The 22,411-nt window shown below is 33.5% G+C and overlaps 2 protein-coding genes and 2 pseudogenes across 7 annotated transcripts; 3 read left to right on the top strand and 1 right to left on the bottom strand.

Annotated features, from left to right (window-relative positions):
• The first annotated feature begins 2,478 nt into the window (after positions 1–2,478).
• LOC132274702 (uncharacterized) lies at positions 2,479–5,782 on the top strand (annotated as a pseudogene).
• A 2,150-nt stretch (positions 5,783–7,932) lies between these two features.
• Positions 7,933–9,267, bottom strand: LOC132273000 (F-box/kelch-repeat protein At3g23880-like). Its single transcript, XM_059774047.1, has one exon. It carries the CDS (start codon positions 9,265–9,267, stop codon positions 7,933–7,935), a length of 1,335 nt encoding a protein of 444 aa, XP_059630030.1.
• A 7,610-nt stretch (positions 9,268–16,877) lies between these two features.
• Positions 16,878–20,408, top strand: LOC132274698 (uncharacterized). Of its 6 annotated transcripts, none has more exons than XR_009470491.1 (9): positions 16,878–16,958; positions 17,056–17,140; positions 17,277–17,379; positions 17,547–17,819; positions 18,873–18,941; positions 19,197–19,272; positions 19,350–19,414; positions 19,654–19,960; positions 20,340–20,408. XR_009470491.1 is itself a non-coding variant. In XM_059776034.1 (9 exons), exons 4-8 carry the CDS (start codon positions 17,592–17,594, stop codon positions 19,723–19,725), a joined length of 510 nt encoding a protein of 169 aa, XP_059632017.1. In that variant the 5' UTR covers positions 16,878–16,958; positions 17,056–17,140; positions 17,277–17,379; positions 17,547–17,591; the 3' UTR covers positions 19,726–19,747; positions 20,340–20,408. The 6 variants fall into 6 exon arrangements, 5 of the variants coding, with proteins under 5 accessions (XP_059632017.1, XP_059632015.1, XP_059632014.1 ...); XM_059776034.1 differs by having other exon boundaries at positions 19,654–19,747; XM_059776032.1 differs by having other exon boundaries at positions 19,654–19,747; positions 19,826–20,408.
• Positions 19,833–21,559, top strand: LOC132274699 (uncharacterized; annotated as a pseudogene).
• Positions 21,560–22,411: the final 852 nt, after the last annotated feature.

Below are 22,411 nucleotides of genomic sequence, written 5' to 3'. Positions count from 1 at the left end.
AGGTGTGCCTTCACCATCTCGGCAAAGCTGATTTCAGCTTCCAAAGCCTCTGGCCCTTCATCGTATGGGAAGTGCACCCCCACCTGCTTGTCAAAAGCGTCCGGATCCATCGTGTTAGGGCCTGAGCCCTGATTATAGCCAGACCGGAACGCTTTAGCTTATGAGTATTTAACATCGGGCCTGTTACTCAAGCCCAGCCGGATCAAAATATATTCAGTCCAAGAATGCACAAGTCCTACCATTTGAATGATTTACTGTAGAAGGAAAATTCTGATAGGAAGTTCTGTACAAGGCAAGTTCTATGTATGGAAAATTCGACAATGGAAAGAACTCTATTAGAAAAGAATGGTTATATAGAAAGAATTGGAGGGCAAGCAAGGCGAGTCCTACTATAATTTTGCAATCTTTTGTGTATAAATAGAGGCTAAGACCTCCAATAAAGGATCAAGCAATTTACGCTTCTCTATACACTGTTCTTATTTATTTTTATTATTTTTTGAGTGAGTTGTTTTATTTTTCTCAATCATTATTAGTTGAGCGAAATTTTGCACCTACATACACGATTCATGTGAAAAAGTATTACCTATTATTCAATTCATTTTCCTGAGGTATGGGGACTAAATTTTCTTATTTTCTTGCATCGAATTCACGTCTTTCATTAAATTATTTTATAGAGTTAGTGACTCGGTACACTAGAGAGAGTGAAAATCGTCCAACGGGTCTCGCACTGTTAGTAAGATTATCCGCACTCTCTTCTTGAAAAACAACATCATATCATGCTTCACTGCCGTTGAGTTGACGTTAGAAGATAGGCCGTTTGAATCTGAATTTGTTGTAATGAAAAATGGTAACACAAATGAAAACTAAATTCAGCTGCAAAAATAAATGAACAAATAAGATACTCATAGTCCCAAGGATATGTAGATTGATTATTGAAAAAAAAGGAGCAAAACATTAACATTAGAAAATTTAAGAAAGTAAAAATTCATTGATGAAAATTAATATCCTTAAGAGCAGTTTTAGTACTCTTTGATATAAATTGTAGTGCAATATATATATATATATATATATATATATATATATATATATATATATATATATATTGTCGAAAATGGAAAGGCAAATAAAATACTCCTTCCGTTTCAAAATACTTGTCCATTAGTCTATTTTGAAATGGCCCAAAATACATGTCACATTAAAAAAAATGAATGTACTATTTTTTATAACATTATCAAATTATCTTTTTGACTAAATAAGTGCACTATTTATAGAGTATTATAAAGGGCGAATTTAGGAATTATCAATAGAGGTGGCCAAATAAAATTGCCTATAATTAATAATTAAAAATTGTGCCAAATACTTTTTTTTTTTGGCTGGGCAAATTGGCTATAAATTTTATTTTATTTTATTATTCATAAAAAGTTGGATCCCCAAATAGGTCAAGAATTTTGGAATAGAGGAAGTACAAACTGTCAACAACTAATTAAGCAATGGGAATATATAAAGAAATAATGTACTTACAGAAGTAAGAAAATATTAATTTGCTACTCAGGACGGACCGGACTTCACTCCAACCTCACCCTAGATTTCGCTTAGCTATGTTTGATGGAAGTAGGGATGACAACGAGGCGGAGTTGGGACAGGTTTGGCTTAACCCTACTCCGCCCCGTTAGAATTTTCATCTTACCAATTCCGCTCCTATTTCGGAATAGATTTCTAATTAGTATATCATCCCCATCCATACTCCAGTAGATAAAATACTAACTCCGCCCCCATGTATTTCGTCTAATTGATAGGTGGAGCGGTTTATGCCACTTTTATTATTATGTAAAGTTAAAAATAAAAAAATAAAAAAATAAATAAAAACAAACTAGCTCAATGTTATCAAATTAGGCTAATAAAAAAGTTGGCCCAACTTTAAATTACTAAAGTATTAAATATTAATATATTAACGGACACTTACAACAAGAAAACAAGCTCCTAACAATACTAAATATATATTTGGATTAATTTCATTGACACCCCCCTCAAGTTTGGTCAAATATCACTCTCAAATATCTTTCGAAAATAATTATCACTTAGGTTCATTTTTACTTTTCCATCACAATCTTCATTAATTAAAAAAATAATAATAATAAAAAAAGCAACTTTGTCTCTAATTTTTTAATCTCATTTATTCTTAATTATCAAGTTAATTAAATGACCATTATACTCTCATTATTAAACCCACCTACCACCACCACCCGCACGCCCACCAATACGAGAATCTGGCAAATTTATATATACATATATCAGTATTTACACGTATAAACATATAACTAGTTACACGTTGTATATATGTGTAAGTAGATTAAATCGAGATTGTAATATCAGTATTTAAACTCGAAAGATGCTTGGGTGATATCAAGGGAAAATTATTTCAAAAAAAAAAAATGGACTTTTGGTGGTCAACTTACGAACCAGTGGAGTCTAAGTTCCATTTTTTCAGAGAAATGGAATCTCTTAAAAAGGTTATTACAAAGTAATGAATTTTTTCGAGATGACCAAATTACCCTTTGACGACTCACTTTACCAAAGTCTCGCTAATCTCTCTCACGATCTGCACACAGACATTCGAAACCCTAGCTCTCAGCAGAATGAACTGTTAAGTAACTCTCACCTTTCATATACATATTTAATACACACACAATTTTATCTTCACTTTGATCTCTGATTCTCTTGTTTCACTCTGTTCTTACAGTCTCCGGCTAGGTGCCGGAAAGCCGGTGGTTTTGAGGAAGTCTAGGTTTCTGTTCGTGAAGCGATTGATAGAGAGACATATATCGGTATGTTCTTCTTCTTCTTTTTCTTTCTTTATTCCTGTTTTGCGTGCTTCTTCAATACGTTTTGTTTGGTTAGTGAGAAAACCGTACGAAAAATGAAGAGATTAAGCTTCTGAATCTTACACTTTTCATTTTGAAGTTCTCAGGGAAAGAATTCGATTTACTCAGCTTTCTAAAATCATTCGCCCCTGTAGCAAACCCACCATATTCAATCTCCCAGTTTAATCAATCACTCTCAATAGGTAAGATTGTTCTGCACTCCACTCTCTGCGTAAAAAAATAAATAAATTATAGATACATATAATTTATGTAAGCCTTAATTTTAACCCTAAATTTGTAAGTCCTTAGTTTGAGCTTATGAAAAATCTAACTAATATAACTAATATGATTATCTAATTTCTCTAAATAGTCATTCCAGTTGAGCTCCAAGCTCATATAGTGTGTATTGCGTGAAATGGCACCGGGAGGGTTAGATGCAAGCTGCTCTGCCTCAAAGGAAGAAGAATTGCCGGCTAATGTTGTTGTCGGCGTGGACCGTTTGGGAATCCATGGAGGAATATTTTCAAATGGAAGCTCCCAGGGTAACAAGGAAGATGACGAAGGTGGTGTGCAAATCAACTGCTTTTCCGAAGAGTCGGATAATGTTACTCTCCACTTTCAGATCATAGGTCTTCAAAAACAGGTTGGTTTTCGTCATCGAACCTTCCTTTCATGACTTGTTTGCAGTGTCATCACTTATACAACCATTAATTTGATTATTCAATGATTTTTTCTGGTTTATATTCGGATTCAAGCAATTCACTTGATACCCCATTTCACAATTGTTGGAACACTCTTATTGTTACTTGATTTTAATTGCTGAGGGTTGTGTAATTTACTTTCAGATAAACACAGATTATTGATGTGGTGTATGCGAAGCATTGTTCAGATGCAGTAAAATTACCCAATATAAGTAGTCATCATTTGAGGTTCAAATTTGTGTTTCTGTTTTTGTGTCAGCCACTAGAGATTATGTGATTATGTAGATGATATGCAGCTTTTATTTCCTATGTGAATTTGCATTTATCATACTTTTTCACTGGATTATTATATACTTTAACCAATCTTTTTAGATTTGGACTGTCAATGTGCTTACAGTAGATAAAGAATCAAGTGAAATTGATTCTCAAGCTCTAGATTTTTGCTTTTGATTTTATGTTAATGTTGCCAAATTGAATTGACTTCATTTTTCCGAGAGATTATTAAAATTCAAAGTGTCTAGATATTGGTTGATGCTGGCAGGAACTGTGTTCTGGACTGTGGGAGATGATTCTGTTGACACTATATGAAAAATCACTTATTCTGAGGATACCATGTCAAAAGTCACTTTAACTTGTCAATTTTTTTGGGTGTGTGTGTGTGTCAAAAGTCACTTTCAGAACGCTCGTGGCACCCTGAACATTAGGCATTTGTTTTAAATGCAACTAACTTTGTGCAAACAAAAGAAATCAGCATGATGCACATTAGAACTCACAGTTTTCTAATATATATATATTTTTTATTACTGTATTTATTTACCATTTTGTTTTTTACTTGCTATGATATCATAACTGATACAAAGTATTACTCAGTCGTAAAAAGGAAAATGGGAAACTACTCAATGCTTCTGAACACAGATTAAAAAAAGGACTTTCTAGTCCGTTCTTTAGATTTCTTCTCTCTGGTGCTACTATTTACTATGCTGTTTTTGTAGATATATGCATGGATCGGTTGCAACTCAGCCAAATTCGGAAATTTATATGCAGCTCTGCCGGCAAGACCTGTAAGTTGACAATTTCTACATCATGCCGGTCTTCCTATTTTTTCTGCCATTCATTGTTGATTCTTTGGGATAAGATTTTCTATTATTTCAGCAAAAGATTCAATATCTAAAGTTCAATTTTGATAATTTAGAGAGGGAATTATAAATAACTCCATGTGTTGATAATCTTGCCATACTTGCTTACAAATGTTGAAATCATCTGTCATTGTTATTTTATTAGTCATCATCATCTTATAGTTTAATGGTTATGCACAGAAAAACACAGTTAGTGTTACTTCCATAATTGGGGGAGCTTCTGATAATACAGGATCTGGCATTGCTCGTTGATTAGGTAAATTGTGATATGCATTAATTACTATCACAATATGTTATTTGGGCCCATGGGCTGACATGCAACTGTCCTCACAGTTTTGAAGACTGGTCTAAATGTCATATTGGCTTGCAACATTCCAAAAAACAGCCCCATACTTGAGGTTTAATCTCTCTCTCTCTCAATGCGTAAATGAACAATATACATTTACATAAATATTTTTTTTCGTAAGTTCTATTTATTCCATATTTTGTGATGTTTAGCTATTAACAAACTGCCTTGATATTGTGGATTTCATCAATCAGACTTGTTTGGGTGCATGCATAATTTAGCGTGTTGGATGTTCTTGTTCCTGGCTGTAATACATTGTCTGGCCTCTTTTTTCCTTATGGTGGTTTTCAGGCGGATGCCGAGAAAAAGCTGGTGGAAAAACTAATCAATCTGGGATACGCTAGGCCAAAATCCAAAGGATGACCTTAGTAGGTGAAAGCTGAGACTGGTATGCTAAATATGAAAGATACAATTAGTTTGTTTAACTTTATGGTGATTCTGGTGGCACCGTGATACCCACTATAGCCCGGGAAGCTGCAACAAGGAGTTCTGGCACCATTGATGGATCATGCTATAGTGTTTTACATTTTGGTACTCCTTTTTCCAATGATCCTGTGCTTTAAAGTCCTGCTTGCGATAAGTTCAACTGTCGGTAACGAGGTCTTGTTACATAAACTTTTACAAAGTTTAGTCTGTACGTTGGCTACTATATAACTGAACCATTGTAGGATACTGTTGAAGCTCTCTTCCTTCTTACACAGGTCATCAATATACTTGCTCTATATTTAAAGGGTGCAACTGGAATTGTTCGTTTGCTTATGTGCAGTCTTCTTAAGTTGTAGTACTGTGCTTTTTGGAAATGTGCATGTTTTTGGGTTGAAAAGAAAAAGGTCCGTCACCCATTATTAGTCCCACCTATGTGGGTTTCTTATTGGAAGTGTTTCTTTTCTTCTTGGTCATTTTGTGTGTTCCTAGGGTGTAAAGACTTGTCATGGAGAGAGATTCATTGAGGTACCATGTAGCAGCAAATTACAACAATGAACAATCAGCTTGCGGTATGTGTAATTAAAGGCAGAGCGAAAGCCTAAATTATTAAGCGTTTGAATGATTTATCCTCCAGTTATCGTTGTTTGTCTTGAGAATAAGTATTCATTTCCTCCTTTTCGGTGTCAGAGATGTTCATTGTATTATAATTTTCCTGCTTTCGGTGTTGGAGATGTTCCTTGTATGATAAGGTCGAAAGAAAAATTAAAAACAAATATAAAGGTTAAAGAAGGCCTTTACTAAACCAGAGATTGAAACAATTAATAAGAACAATGCATTTGCTGATGACTTCACAATTAATAGTGAAACTTCAATAATTGAGTGCATTCACATGTTTTTGAGTGTGTCAGAAAGCTGCCTTAGGTCTCTGCTTCTTTATAAAAGATATGTAGATGCAGTCTAGGAAGCCCAGATACTTCTGTTAGAGTGCCGTGGCGGTATCGGATACTTGGAAACTTTTATAATATGCGGATATGGCTCGGACACGTATTGGATACGGCTAGAAGTATTCTGAATAGTAAATATTTTATTTTCTGGTCAGACACGGTTGAGACATGACATGGATACGGCAATGATACGTTTTGGACACTTTCAGGATGTTGATTTTGTAATTATTTTTAAAAAAAAAAAATGAAATTTAATACAATCTAAAATATATTGTGTTAATTAGAAGAACAATATAAAATTTAAAAAAACAAAAATAACACTGTGTCCTGACGATCTCAACTTTCAGAATCTGAGTGAGTGAAGGGGAACTCTTGAAATCGGCTAGTGAATTGTTGGGAGAACTTCTAGAGCCAACAGCGTTACATTTACTGAATTCTTTATTAAATTCAGCTCAAGTGAAACAGGAACACAAGTTCCAAATTCTGGACTGGTTGTTCATTGATGAGAGTGATTTAATGATTATCCCTGGAGGTCAGAATGGTAACTATAGGACTACTTCAATCTATCTTTTAATTGTAATGCTATGCATGGAGCAAGAATATTATTGCTTGGTCGGGTTGCTTTATTTCTTAGTTTTTTGAAAAGTGCTGCTGATCTTGAAGAAGATGTAATACTAGGGATCACTAGAAAGCTTAGATGGCTTTTTAATGTTTTAATCGACGAGGAGGTGTATTCTTCCGTCCTTGCTTTGCGAGTTCCTATATTATATGGTTCTAATAAAACCCCGGAATTAGCTTATGAGCCTATGTTTTCTAACATTCTGCATGCACTGAAAACGTAAGTGATTGTAGTCAATTCCAGTCCAGCTTGGGGTGAAATGGAATCCTTTTTGCTCGAAAACTTCTTGCATCCTCACTTCCTTTGCTGGGAGATTGTTATGGAACTTTGGTGCTTTATGGTGCGTCATACTGAAATAGACATGGTGACGATAAACTTTGCTTGTTGTTGAGATTTGTGGCGTCTTCAAATTCGGTTCTTGTTCCTGGTAGTGCTCTATGCAAAATTGCAAGATCAATTTGCATGATTCTTTCATGTTGTCCACAACCTACGGCAGATGGAGCTTACAGTTTCATTGTTGGCAGTAGCGGATCCAAGTTGTCATCAATTATGTTTGTAGCCTTGCTTATGTCGAACAAAGAATTGTAACGGAATATTTTGAGTTCGTGGAGAGCTTCAATGATGATTAATCGTTGAGAGTGTGCAATTCTCTAATGCGTTACTGTTATGTACCTTGATGCTGATTATTATGAAGTTTGGGAATATACATTCTAATTATGGTAATTAATTAACACAACAAAAACAAAACAGAACAATTACGCCATTTTTTTCCATACAAAAGGAACAATTTATATTTCTTTCAATATCTAATATCAAACATAACAATCATAAGACATGAATTAACTTACAAACTAGAAAAATAGAAATTATTTGATGGACTTCCTTACAATTGTAGGTTTTTAACTCTTTCCTTTTCCTTGAGGTGTTGGAATGGGAAAAACCAAACTATCCACAATAGAAACTGCCCGTAGCCTAGCGTCAACCTCTGTTTGTCCAAGAGGAGTGCACGTGTTGTTTTTAGGATTATAGATGAATAGTTTTTTGTCATCAAGTATCATCACAATTTTACCTTCCTTGGTAACACACAATAGCTTCAAAGAACTTATATGTCTCTCACGTATCCAGTGTGGGATGGCAATTAACTTGGTCCAAGAATGATGCTCACCATATTGCTCCATAGTCCACACCTCAAAATAGTTCATATCACTGGTACTAAAATATAAACTGAGGCATCCCTTCAAAACCGTCAAATCAAACATATCTCCATCATTTATACAATTTGGTGATGGCATCTCCATGAACTTGTGATCCACCGTGTCAAAGTAAACAATCACACACCCATATTGCTTCTTAGATTGGTTTGTAACGGGTTTTGCATTGCAAGAAACGAGGAGATGTTCTTTGTAGGAATCACCGAACATAAAAGTTGGTGGATCAGAGGTTCCAACCATGCCCAATCTACCGGGAGAGGGAGGTCCAACTCTAGCAGAGGTCGACGACTCTCTATTATCATTATTATTGATCAAGTCTTTATAAGCAACCATGTGTAACACTCCATTGACAATAACGCCAGAACCACTGCGATAACCCAAATAAGGGAAGTGCTTAGCCTCTGTCCAGGATTGACTTCTGAAACTGTAAACCACAAAATCTCTTGCACGGAAAAACAGCACCTTGTAATCATCCAGGAAAGAATCATAGCAAAATCCACGTGGTGGATAATTGTGATATTTAGGAGGACGTGAGAACCTCTTGTATGCTCCAGTGGATGGATTCCACAGTACACATATGTCGTCCAGAAACAACAGTACTAAACCATTACAAGAACAACTCAATACAGCAGCTTTCCTATACTTCTTAAATGGAAAGCATAGTTTTTGCTGTGAATTATCACTGCAGTCATAGGCTATGGAGTCGAAATTTTTGTGATTACGTCCGTTGTAGCCCCAGCGGATGATACTTTGACGGTCAAACTTAATTGATTCATTGAGACGTGATCTCGCGAATTGGGGATCGGAAATTGCATCAAGCCATGATTTACTAACGCACCTGAATCGCAACACAGACTTGACGGGTAGTCTCAAGAGTATAATGTGTATGATTTCATATGGCGTGTCACCATATGAATTTCTTCGCATTCTTCTTCGTTTTATCATGGCTTCGCTCTTGTCAGCGGCACAAGGATTCACTCGTTTTATCATGGCTTCGCTTTTCTCAGCGGTAGAAGGATTCATGCAGGAAGGGGAAAAGTTGGCTTGATGAGCGCTCTTCTTTCTGACTATATATACATATATAACAAGAGGGTCAACTAAATAAGTTACCAATCAAAATAATAATCCTATTCTACTCGGGATTTATTTAGTTCAATTCTAACTCTTTCCTAATCCAATTCTAATTCTCTTTACACTCCTAAAAACGAAGGAATTAAAACAAAGCCTAGGCTTGCTTGCGTAAGAAGAATATGGAGTGGAGTTAGCACTTTCACAATCTGCACGAAAGAAAGAAACCTATATAAATGATCGATTCATGCAAAAGGAGAGAGAAGAGAGAGAGAGGATGAACATACCTTGTCACCTGAGGCGATAGCAGAGGCTGCGCCCTGCGGAGTGTCGAAGCAGATTGTATCGTCTGAAACTTTAATTTTAATGACTATATTACCCTCCTGGGCATGAAAAGACACTAATATTCTCCTATTAAACCCAAACACCTTTTAAACACCCCCAAACACACCTTTATGTCCGTCTGTCTATATATATATATATATATAGTTACTGTTTATCTTCTTCACAAAGCACATGATTAAAAAAAAATTAAATAATTCGTGTTCGCCTTCTTTCTGTGTGTGTATATATAAAACTATATAGCTCTTGTGTTTGTGTAAATTGCAGATCAATGAAAGATTTTTCAGAGGAAGCTTAGGAGAAAAAACAATTGCATGCTGGAGAAGGCAAAACTCAGAGGAAGAAGCGGTAACAAGAGCGGTGGCAGTGAATTTGTGGGGTTCAAATATTGGATTTGATTGTGTATGATTTAGCCTAAAATGTTTCCAAATCGATGGAAAGAAGGTCGTGGTTGCGTGGTTAGTAAGGTTGGTCAGGGAGGTAACGGTGATGGTGGTAGCAGGGGTTGGTTTTGTGGTTCAGTTGGGTTTGACCGCGTATGATTTACCCTTAATTATTTGAGTTTGTATTGGTTTGGGTGTGGTTGTGTGGTGGTGGCAGTGGGTTTGTGGAAGATAAGTCAGAGTCGTTGTTCGGCTGGCAAAGAGGATTTGCGCTCGGGAAGGCAATTGATTGGTTCGTGCTTGGCTGTGCGAGAGCAGCAGAAGCGAGCACACCGCCTTGGAGAACTTGTCGGCGGACCTTCCCAAGCTCGTGAAATGGTTATTAGATCTTTGCACTTTCCACTGCTGTCGATCTCTCCTTCGTGGTGGTACATAGAGGGCCTCTTGAATTTTACCAATCAGTCTGAAAATTGGTGACTTATACATGCCAATCAGCTTTTGAGTTTTGCCGACGCGGTGGTGATCGGAAGCAAGCGTCCAAGTGGTTGTTAGGAGTGAAATTTGGTTGGCCTTACTTTGAGAAATTGTTTTGCAATTCCCATGGAGAATAAATCTGTCGAGTTTATTTGAGTGGGATCGTCAACGTTGGAGAGATTTTGGAAAATCTGGTGAGTTTTGCCGTGGAACATGGCGGTAAAGGATAAGTTTGACGGCAGGGCTTAAAAGAATTTGTAATCCTCTTTTTTCTTTTTTTCTTTTTTTTTTTTTTTTTGCCACGTCATCAAGTTAAGGGTATAAATGTCAAAACTACCTATTTTTAAACAAGGGTAAATTAGTTTTTTTATTATTTTCGTCCAAGTCAGTTACCGGAATGTAACAAATCAATAATTTATGGGTTTTATTTTTATTTTTTTTATTTTTTTGTAATAAATTAATAATTTAAAGAGGTTTTTTTTGTAATTCAAAAGGGTTTGTTGCAATACATTAATAGTTTAAGAGAATTTATTGCACTTTTTCTTAGAAAATATGATAATTTGGGGATTATTTTCTCAAGTCCCAAATTCGTAGTCTTGTCAAGAGAGCTGGAAACAAGCAGATTCAATTGGGGTTAGGGAGCAAATTTGATGTGACTAATGTTAGAATCCCAAATCTTAAAGATCATGTTTTCTTTTTTTTTTCGGTTTTGGTGGGAGGGTTGGTAAGTCATTTGGGATACATACTTTTGATGGTAACATATACCATACTACCAAATTGAGGGTAGAATTGAGAACATAGTATTTTGTTGGGGTAGGTAGATTTGGCAAACATTATAGAAAATTGGAAAATAAACATAGTCTACTAAGATTGAATTCTTTGTTGATGCCAAAAAAAAATGGGGTGTTATAGAAAACAATTAGTGGTTGTACTTCCCTATCAGTACCAAATGCTGTCTTTAGGGGTCATTAGTGGTTAAAATGGCCATTGTGATTACGACAAATCGTAAATATTATTTGTTTTGTATACTTCCCTCTGATTGTTCACGATTTTTTTTTAAAATGCATTTGAGAAATGTTCACACTCTTCCTAAGTCCTACGGGCACCACATTTTCTTGAAAAAAAAAAAAAAAATTTACATTCTTATAAAAATTAGACAAAGAATGACATTTCAATTTCTATTTAGAATCCGTTTGTTTGGATGTAAAAAAAAATTCAGATTTTTTTTTTTCTTTTTCGATATTTAGTTGTAAAATATTTACAAAGAAAAAAAATATTAAAACTTAATAAAAATAACTTACCCATTAATTTTTAACAATTTATTTTACACGCTCACCCGATAAACTCGATCTAGATCTTTGTTAAACACCAAAAAATAAAAATAAAAATAAAAAAATATATTTTACTTGAAAAAATATATATATTTTACATCAAAACATATGTAGCCTTAATGTGAAATAACCAATAAAAAGTTGGTTCTAACTTCATAAACATGGATTGCAATTAGAGGGGAATCGTGTGCTGCATGCCAAAAAAAAAAAAAAAAAAAAAAAAAAAAAAACCTATATTTATTATATCTATATCTATATCTATGCATTTTTCAGTACATTAGTGTGTTTCAATATATTATTTTTTAATAATAAATTTATATGTTCAGTATGTATGTTTCTTTTTAGAATAACACAAATTACTTATTTATTATCCATTTTTATTTTAAAATTAACATAAGATGTTTAGAATAGTTTCTATAAAACTCAAATTACTTATTTATTATGAGTTTTTTTTAATAAAATGAATTCTAATTATATATATATATAATTATATATATATATATATATATAATTTAGTCTTTCTAATTAGATAAGGAAATCTATATCTATATAATATTATTAAAAGTACAAAGAGTTTTAGTACATTAACATGTTTCTGTACATTATTTTCTAATAATAAATTTATATATTCAGTATGTATGTTTTTTTTTTTTTATAATAACACAAATTACCTATTTATTATCCGTTTTTATTTTAAATTTAATATAAGCTGTTTAGAAGAGTTTTTATAAAACTCAAATTACTTATTTATTATGAATTTTTTTAATAAAAAGAAATCTAATTAGATAAGGAAATATATAAAGAAAATAAATAATTTAGTTTTTTCTAATTAGACAAGGAAATATACATAAAAAATATAAATAATTTAGTCTATTTAGTCTCCATATCTTTTCCAATTTTATAAACAATATATAAATAAATAAAATATTAGTAAATTGTAGCAATAAAAAATAATCTTGATTTTGATATTGTTTTAGGAGTTTTAAAATATACCTATCAATAATTGAATTAAAAAATTGTAAAGTTCAATTAAAAATTATAGTTTTATCTCTTTTATCTTGTGTCAATTTTATGTTAATGCACCAACGGACTTGACCTAGCGATATCAGGCCCTTACTTCTCAAAGGAAGGTTAGGGGTTCAAGCCTCAGTCGAGGCATGACCAACTAAGAAGGAAAAAAAAAAATAGTAATGCATATTTTAGAATTTATAATTATTTAATTACCTATTTATTATAAGTTTCTATTTTAAAATTAATATAAGGTGTTTAGAAGAGTAAAATTACCTATTTAGGAGAGTTTCTATAAAACTCAAATTACCTATTTATTATGAGTTTTTTTTTTTAATAAAAGGAAATCTAATTAGATAAGGAAATATATAAAGAAAATAAATATTTTAGTCTTTCTAATTAGACAAGAAAATAAGTATATAAAAAAATATAAATAATTTAGTTTATTTAGTCTCCACATCTTTTCTAATTTTATAAATAATTTTCTAATATATAAATAAATAGAATATTAGTAGATTGTAATAAAAAATAGTCTTGATTTTGATATTATTAATTTTCTAATATATAAATAAATAGAATATTAGTAAATTGTAATAAAAATAGTCTTGATTTTGATATTAAATTCTACTTTGTTAAATATTAATTTTAAATTAAATTTTACTCAGGTAGGTACAGTACAGGTTTACTAGTGTATATAAGAAAGGTTCAAATTCCTACAATTTCAATACTGTCCATTATTATTTGAATTCTCTTTTGAATTTTGACATCTGTATTGGAAGCAAAATAAGAATTGTCAAGATCATTTGTATTATACATGGAACATTATTGGGCCAGCTTTGGATCTTACATCCTTCAAAACAGCAAAAAACAACATTTAACTTGGAATTATTAGGAGAAAATTAAGGTTCACCATAAGCAAAAATGAAACTTTCAGTCGGCTGCTAGCAGCTAGCACAAGGAGAAAGACCTCAGAACTTTTCTACCAATATATTCATCATCGTAGCCGCCGCCGCCAACCACCTCAATTCCATGTGATAAGGTTAGTGGCATGAATGCTTGAAGATACAAGAAATTCCCTCCTTCTTTCTCTCTCTAGAATTCTTGTATTTCAACCAAAAGAATATCTCTCCCTTTTCTTTCCATTACTTCTCCTATTTATAGATATTTACAAATGTTGATGGATTGCTGGATCTAGGCCCGTTCCTCCATGAGTCCTGGTCATCTTTGATGGGCTTATGCGCGTTCGGCCCATATGGCAGTGTCTTTCTATGGGCCTGACCCATCTGTACGGGCTGAATGTCGCGTTTGCAAGTCATATCCGGCCCATGTCATCTCGGGCCTCCTCAACGCTCTATTTTCATTTGTTTACATAACACTTTATTTCACATATTGTGTTCAACTTTATTTTTGAAGTCGCCTATCATTTCTTTTTATTTAGTCACCTTCATCATTTCTTGGTACTCTTCATAAAAATTAGTCTTTTCGGTCTTATTTGCCCATTTACAAGTTTTCGTTATATGTGTTAAAACCATCTATAAAAAAATACTTTCTTATTTTCTAGTTAACGGGATGACTCGGACTCCTAATTATTTCGACATATTTATGTGTTTCAAAATTTCCAAATCATTTTAAAGAATATTAGGCCATCCATTTATCCAATCACCTATATATATATATATCATGGTTCGTAGTCGCAATATTAGTTACGATAATAGTAATAGTCAAGGTGTAACGGACTCTAACGAAATATAAACCAGTCTAATCAGCTGATTTATGAGAGTGTAATAATATCGCACCTTTAAAAAATATTACGAAACCGGCCAATACGTTGCGTATTGATCGATACAACTAATCATAATATACATAACTTAGATCGTCTTATTTGAAATTGGATTATCCCTGGCAATATGAAAATTTTCTTCAGGTTTAGTTAGAGTCTTTGAAACCTTATTTTGACCAAAGCCACACGAACGGTTGACTGAGAGTCACTTGGACCCGTAAGCTTAGTTGAAGACTTGGAAGGCCAAATGAAATTAAATACATGATTCATGTGAAAAAGTATTACCTATTATTCAATTCATTTTCCTGAGGTATGGGGACTAAATTTTCTTATTTTCTTGCATCGAATTCACACTCTTTCATTAAATTATTTTATAGAGTTAGTGACTAGGTACACTAGAGAGAGTGAAAATCGTCCAACGGGTCTCGCACTGTTAGTAAGATTATCCGCACTCTTTTCTTGAAAAACAACATCATATCATACTTCACTGTCGTTGAGTTGACGTTGGAAGATAGCCCGTTTGAATCTGAATTTGTTGTAATGAAAAATGGTAACACAAATGAAAACTAAATTCAGCTGCAAAAATAAATGAACAAATAAGATACTCATAGTCCCAAGGATATGTAGATTGATTATTGAAAAAAGGAGCAAAACATTAGCATTAGAAAATGTAAGAAAGTAAAAATTCATTGATGAAAATTAATATCCTTAAGTGCAGTTTTAGTACTCTTTGATATAAATTGTAGTGCAATATAGATATATATATATATATATATATATATATATATAAATTGTAGAAAATGGAAAGGCAAATAAAATACTCCTTCCGTTTCAAAATACTTGTCCATTAGTCTATTTTGAAATGGCCCAAAATACATGTTACATTAAAAAAAATGAATGTTCTATTTTTTATAACATTATCAAATTATCTTTTTGACTAAATAAGTGCACTATTTATAGAGTATTATAAAGGGCGAATTTAGGAATTATCAATAGAGGTGGCCAAATAAAATTGCCTATAATTAATAATTAAAAATTGTGCCAAATACTTTTTTTTTTTGGCTGGGCTAAAATTGGCTATAAATTTTATTTTATTTTATTATTCATAGAAAGTTGGATCCCCAAATAGGTCAAGAATTTTGGAATAGAGGAAGTACAAACTATCAACAACTAATTAAGCAATGGGAATATATAAAGAAATAATGTACTTACAGAAGTAAGAAAATATTAATTTGCTACTCAGGACGGACCGGACTTCACTCCAACCTCACCCTAGATTTCGCTTAGCTATGTTTGATGGAAGTAGGGATGACAACGAGGCGGAGTTGGGACAGGTTTGGCTTAACCCTACTCCGCCCCGTTAGAATTTTCATCTTACCAACTCCGCTCCTATTTCGGAATAAATTTCTAATTAGTATATCATCCCCATCCATACTCCAGTAGATAAAATACTAACTCCGCTCCCATGTACTTCGTCTAATTGATAGGTGGAGCGGTTTATGCCACTTTTATTATTATGTAAAGTTAAAAATAAAAAAAATAAATAAATAAAAACAAACTAGCTCAATGTTATCAAATTAGGCTAATAAAAAAGTTGGCCCAACTTTAAATTACTAAAGTATTAAATATTAATATATTAATGGACACTTATAACAAGAAAACAAGCTCCTAACAATATTAAATATATATTTGGATTAATTTCATTGGCACCCCCCAAGTTTGGTCAAATATCACTCTCAAATATCTTTCGAAAATAATTATCACTTAAGTCAATTTTTACTTTTCCATCATAATCTTCATTAATTAAAAAAATAATAATAATAAAAAAAGCAACTTTGTCCCTAATTTTTTAATCTCATTTATTCTTAAATATCAAGTTAATTAAATTATTATTATACTCTCATTATTAAACCCAACTATCACCACCACCCGCACACTCACAATACGAGAATTCGGCAAATTTATATATACATATATCAGTATTTACACGTATAAACATATAACTAGTTACACGTTGTATAAATGTGTAAGTAGATTAAATCGAGATTGTAATATCAGTATTTAAACTCGAAAGATGCTTGGGTGATATCAAGGGAAAATTATTTCAAAAAAAAAAAAAAGACTTTTGGTGGTCAACTTACAAACCAGTGGAATCTAAGTTCCATATTTTCAGAGAAATGGAATCTCTTAAAAAGGTTATTACAAAGTAATGAATTTTTTCGAGATGACCAAATTACCCTTTGACGACTCACTTTACCAAAGTCTCGCTAATCTCTCTCCCGATCTGCACACAGACATTCGAAACCCTAGCTCTCAGCAGAATGAACTGTTAAGTAACTCTCACCTTTCATATACATATTTAATACACACACAATTTTATCTTCACTTTCACCTCTGATTCTCTTGTTTCACTCTGTTCTTACAGTGTCCGGCTAGGTGCCGGAAAGCCGGTGGTTTTGAGGAAGTCTAGGTTTCTGTTCGTGAAGCGATTGATAGAGAGACATATATCGGTATGTTCTTCTTCTTCTCTTTCTTTCTTTATTCCTGTTTTGCGTGCTTCTTCAATACGTTTTGTTTGGTTAGTGAGAAAACCGTACGAAAAATGAAGAGATTAAGCTTCTGAATCTTACACTTTTCATTTTGAAGTTCTCAGGGAAAGAATTTGATTTACTCAGCTTTCTAAAATCATTCGCCCCTGTAGCAAACCCACCATATTCAATCTCCCAGTTTAATCAATCACTCTCAACAGGTAAGATTGTTCTGCACTCCACTCTCTGCGTAAAAAAATAAGTAAATTATATATACATATAATTTATGTAAGCCTTAATTTTAACCCTAAATTTGTAAGTCCTTAGTTTTAGCTTATGAAAAATCTAACTAATATAACTAATATGATTATCTAATTTCTCTAAATAGTCATTCCAGTTGAGCTCCAAGCTCATATAGTGTGTGTTGCGTGAAATGGCACCGGGAGGGTTAGATGCAAGCTGCTCTGCCTCAAAGGAAGAAGAATTGCCGGCTAATGTTGTTGTCGGCATGGACCGTTTGGGAATCGATGGAGGAATATCTTCAAATGGAAGCTCCCAGAGTAACAAGGAAGATGACGAAGGTGGTGTGCAAATCAACTGCTTTTCCGAAGTGTCGGATAATGTTACTCTCCACTTTCAGATCATACGTCTTCAAAAACAGGTTGGTTTTCGTCATCGAACCTTCCTTTCATGACTTGTTTGCAGTGTCATCACTTATACAACCATTAATTTGATTATTCAATGATTTTTTCTGGTTTATATTCGGATTCAAGCAATTTACTTGATACCCCATTTCACAATTGTTGGAACACTCTTATTGTTACTTGATTTTAATTGCTGAGGGTTGTTGTAATTTACTTTCAGATAAACACAGATTATTGATGTGGTGTATGCGAAGCATTGTTCAGATGCAGTAAAATTACCCAATATAAGTAGTCATCATTTGAGGTTCAAATTTGTGTTTCTGTTTTTGTGTCAGCCACTAGAGATTATGTGATTATGTAGATGATATGCAGCTTTTATTTCCTATGTGAATTTGCATTTATCATACTTTGTCACTGGATTATTATATACTTTAACCAATCTTTTTAGATTTGGACTGTCAATGTGCTTACAGTAGATAAAGAATCAAGTGAAATTGATTCTCAAGCTCTAGATTTTTGCTTTTGATTTTATGTTAATGTTGCCAAATTGAATTGACTTCATTTTTCCGAGAGATTATTAAAATTCGAAGTGTCTAGATATTGCTTGATGCTGGCAGGAACTGTGTTCTGGACTGTGGGAGATGATTCTGTTGACACTATATGAAAAATCACTTATTCTGAGGATACCATGTCAAAAGTCACTTTAACTTGGCAATTTTTTTTTTTGTGTGTGTGTGTGTCAAAAGTCACTTTCAGAATGCTCGTGGCACCCTGAACATTAGGCATTTGTTTTAAATGCAACTAACTTGTGCAAACAAAAGAAATCAGCATGATGCACATTAGAACTCACAATTTCTAATATATAATTTTATTTTTTTTTACTGTATTTATTTACCATTTTGTTTTTTACTTGCTATGATATCATAACTGATACAAAGTATTACTCAGTCGTAAAAAGGAAAATGGGAAACTACTCAATGCTTCTGAACACAGATTAAAAAAAAGACTTTCTAGTCCGTTCTTTAGCTTTCTTCTCTCTGGTGGTTCTATTTACTATGCTGTTTTTGTAGATATATGCATGGATCGGTTGCAACTCAGCCAAATTCGGAAATTTATATACAGCTCTGCCGGCAAGACCTGTAAGTTGACAATTTCGACATCATGCCGGTCTTCCTATTTTTTCTGCCATTCATTGTTGATTCTTTGGGATAAGATTTTCTATTATTTCAGCAAAAGATTCAATATCTAAAGTTCAATTTTGATAATTTAGAGAGGGAATTATAAATAACTCCATGTGTTGATAGTCTTGCCATACTTGCTTACAAATATTCAAATCATCTGTCATTGTTATTTTATTAGTCATCATCATCTTATAGTTTAATGGTTATGCGCAGAAAAACACAGTTAGTGTTACTTCCATAATTGGGGGAGCTTCTGATAATACAGGATCTGGCATTGCTCGTCGATTAGGTAAATTGTGATACGCATTAATTACTATCACAATATTTTATTTGGGTTCATGGGCTGACATGCAACTGTACTCACAGTTTTGAAGACTGGTCTAAATGTCATATTGGCTTGCAACATTCCAAAAAACAGCCCCATGCGTGTGGTTTAATCTCTCTCTCTCTCAATGTTTATATGAACAATATACATTTACATAAATATTTTATTTCTTAAGTTCTATTTATTCCATATTTTGTGATGTTTAGCTATTAACAAACTGACTTGATATTGTGGATTTCATCAATCAGCCTTGTTTGGGTGCATGCGTAATTTAGCGTGTTGGATGTTCTTGTTCCTGGCTGTAATACCTTGTCTGGCCTCTTTTTTCCTTATGGTGGTTTTCAGGCAGATGCCGAGAAAAAGCTGGTGGAAAAACTAATCAATCTGGGATACGCTAGGTCAAAATCCAAAGGATGAAAGTAGCTGAAAGCTTAGACTGGTATGCTAAATATGAAAGATACAATTAGTTTGTTTATACTTTATAGTGATTCTGCTGGCACTGTGATACCCACTATAGCCCGGGAAGCTGCAACAAGGAGTTATGGCACCATTGATGGATCATGCTATAGTGTTTTACATTCTGGTACTCCTTTTTCCAATGATCCCGTGCTTTAAAGTCCTGCTCGCGATAAGTACAACTGTTGGTAACAAGGTCTTGTTACATAAACTTTAACTTGTCAATTTTTTTGGGTGTGTGTGTGTGTCAAAAGTCACTTTCAGAACGCTCGTGGCACCCTGAACATTAGGCATTTGTTTTAAATGCAACTAACTTTGTGCAAACAAAAGAAATCAGCATGATGCACATTAGAACTCACAGTTTTCTAATATATATATATTTTTTATTACTGTATTTATTTACCATTTTGTTTTTTACTTGCTATGATATCATAACTGATACAAAGTATTACTCAGTAAAAAGGAAAATGGGAAACTACTCAATGCTTCTGAACACAGATTAAAAAAAGGACTTTCTAGTCCGTTCTTTAGCTTTCTTCTCTCTGGTGGTTCTATTTACTATGCTGTTTTTGTAGATATATGCATGGATCGGTTGCAACTCAGCCAAATTCGGAAATTTATATGCAGCTCTGCCGGCAAGACCTGTAAGTTGACAATTTCTACATCATGCCGGTCTTCCTATTTTTTCTGCCATTCATTGTTGATTCTTTGGGATAAGATTTTCTGTTATTTCAGCAAAAGATTCTAAAGTTCAATTTTGATAATTTAGAGAGGGAATTATAAATAACTCCATGTGTTGATAATCTTGCCATACTTGCTTACAAATGTTGAAATCATCTGTCATTGTTATTTTATTAGTCATCATCATCTTATAGTTTAATGGTTATGCACAGAAAAACACAGTTAGTGTTACTTCCATAATTGGGGGAGCTTCTGATAATACAGGATCTGGCATTGCTCGTTGATTAGGTAAATTGTGATATGCATTAATTACTATCACAATATGTTATTTGGGCCCATGGGCTGACATGCAACTGTCCTCACAGTTTTGAAGACTGGTCTAAATGTCATATTGGCTTGCAACATTCCAAAAAACAGCTCCATACTTGAGGTTTAATCTCTCTCTCTCAATGCGTAAATGAACAATATACATTTACATAAATATTTTTTTTCGTAAGTTCTATTTATTCCATATTTTGTGATGTTTAGCTATTAACAAACTGCCTTGATATTGTGGATTTCATCAATCAGACTTGTTTGGGTGCATGCATAATTTAGCGTGTTGGATGTTCTTGTTCCTGGCTGTAATACATTGTCTGGCCTCTTTTTTCCTTATGGTGGTTTTCAGGCGGATGCCGAGAAAAAGCTGGTGGAAAAACTAATCAATCTGGGATACGCTAGGCCAAAATCCAAAGGATGACCTTAGTAGGTGAAAGCTGAGAATGGTATGCTAAATATGAAAGATACAATTAGTTTGTTTAACTTTATGGTGATTCTGGTGGCACCGTGATACCCACTATAGCCCGGGAAGCTGCAACAAGGAGTTCTGGCACCATTGATGGATCATGCTATAGTGTTTTACATTTTGGTACTCCTTTTTCCAATGATCCTGTGCTTTAAAGTCCTGCTTGCGATAAGTTCAACTGTCGGTAACGAGGTCTTGTTACATAAACTTTTACAAAGTTTAGTCTGTACGTTGGCTACTATATAACTGAACCATTGTAGGATACTGTTGAAGCTCTCTTCCTTCTTACACAGGTCATCAATATACTTGCTCTATATTTAAAGGGTGCAACTGGAATTGTTCGTTTGCTTATGTGCAGTCTTCTTAAGTTGTAGTACTGTGCTTTTTGGAAATGTGCATGTTTTTGGGTTGAAAAGAAAAAGGTCCGTCACCCATTATTAGTCCCACCTATGTGGGTTTCTTATTGGAAGTGTTTCTTTTCTTCTTGGTCATTTTGTGTGTTCCTAGGGTGTAAAGACTTGTCATGGAGAGAGATTCATTGAGGTACCATGTAGCAGCAAATTACAACAATGAACAATCAGCTTGCGGTATGTGTAATTAAAGGCAGAGCGAAAGCCTAAATTATTAAGCGTTTGAATGATTTATCCTCCAGTTATCGTTGTTTGTCTTGAGAATAAGTATTCATTTCCTCCTTTTCGGTGTCAGAGATGTTCATTGTATTATAATTTTCCTGCTTTCGGTGTTGGAGATGTTCCTTGTATGATAAGGTCGAAAGAATAATTAAAAACAAATATAAAGGTTAAAGAAGGCCTTTACTAAACCAGAGATTGAAACAATTAATAAGAACAATGCATTTGCTGATGACTTCACAATTAATAGTGAAACTTCAATAATTGAGTGCATTCACATGTTTTTGAGTGTGTCAGAAAGCTGCCTTAGGTCTCTGCTTCTTTATAAAAGATATGTAGATGCAGTCTAGGAAGCCCAGATACTTCTGTTAGAAGCCCAGATACTTCTGGGAGATTGTTTATGGTGCGTCATACTGAAATAGACATGGTGACGATAAACTTTCCTTATTGTTGAGATTTGTGGCGTCTTCAAATTCGGTTCTTGTTCCTGGTAGTGCTCTATGCAAAATTGCAAGATCAATTTGCATGATTCTTTCATGTTGTCCACAACCTA

This window comes from Cornus florida, unplaced genomic scaffold (assembly GCF_030987335.1).
Source record: "Cornus florida cultivar Cherokee Brave unplaced genomic scaffold, ASM3098733v1 CherokeeBrave_3.0.0_Hap2_Chr09, whole genome shotgun sequence".
Lineage (NCBI taxonomy): Eukaryota > Viridiplantae > Streptophyta > Magnoliopsida > Cornales > Cornaceae > Cornus > Cornus florida.
This window is presented reverse-complemented; position numbering and strand designations above follow the sequence as displayed.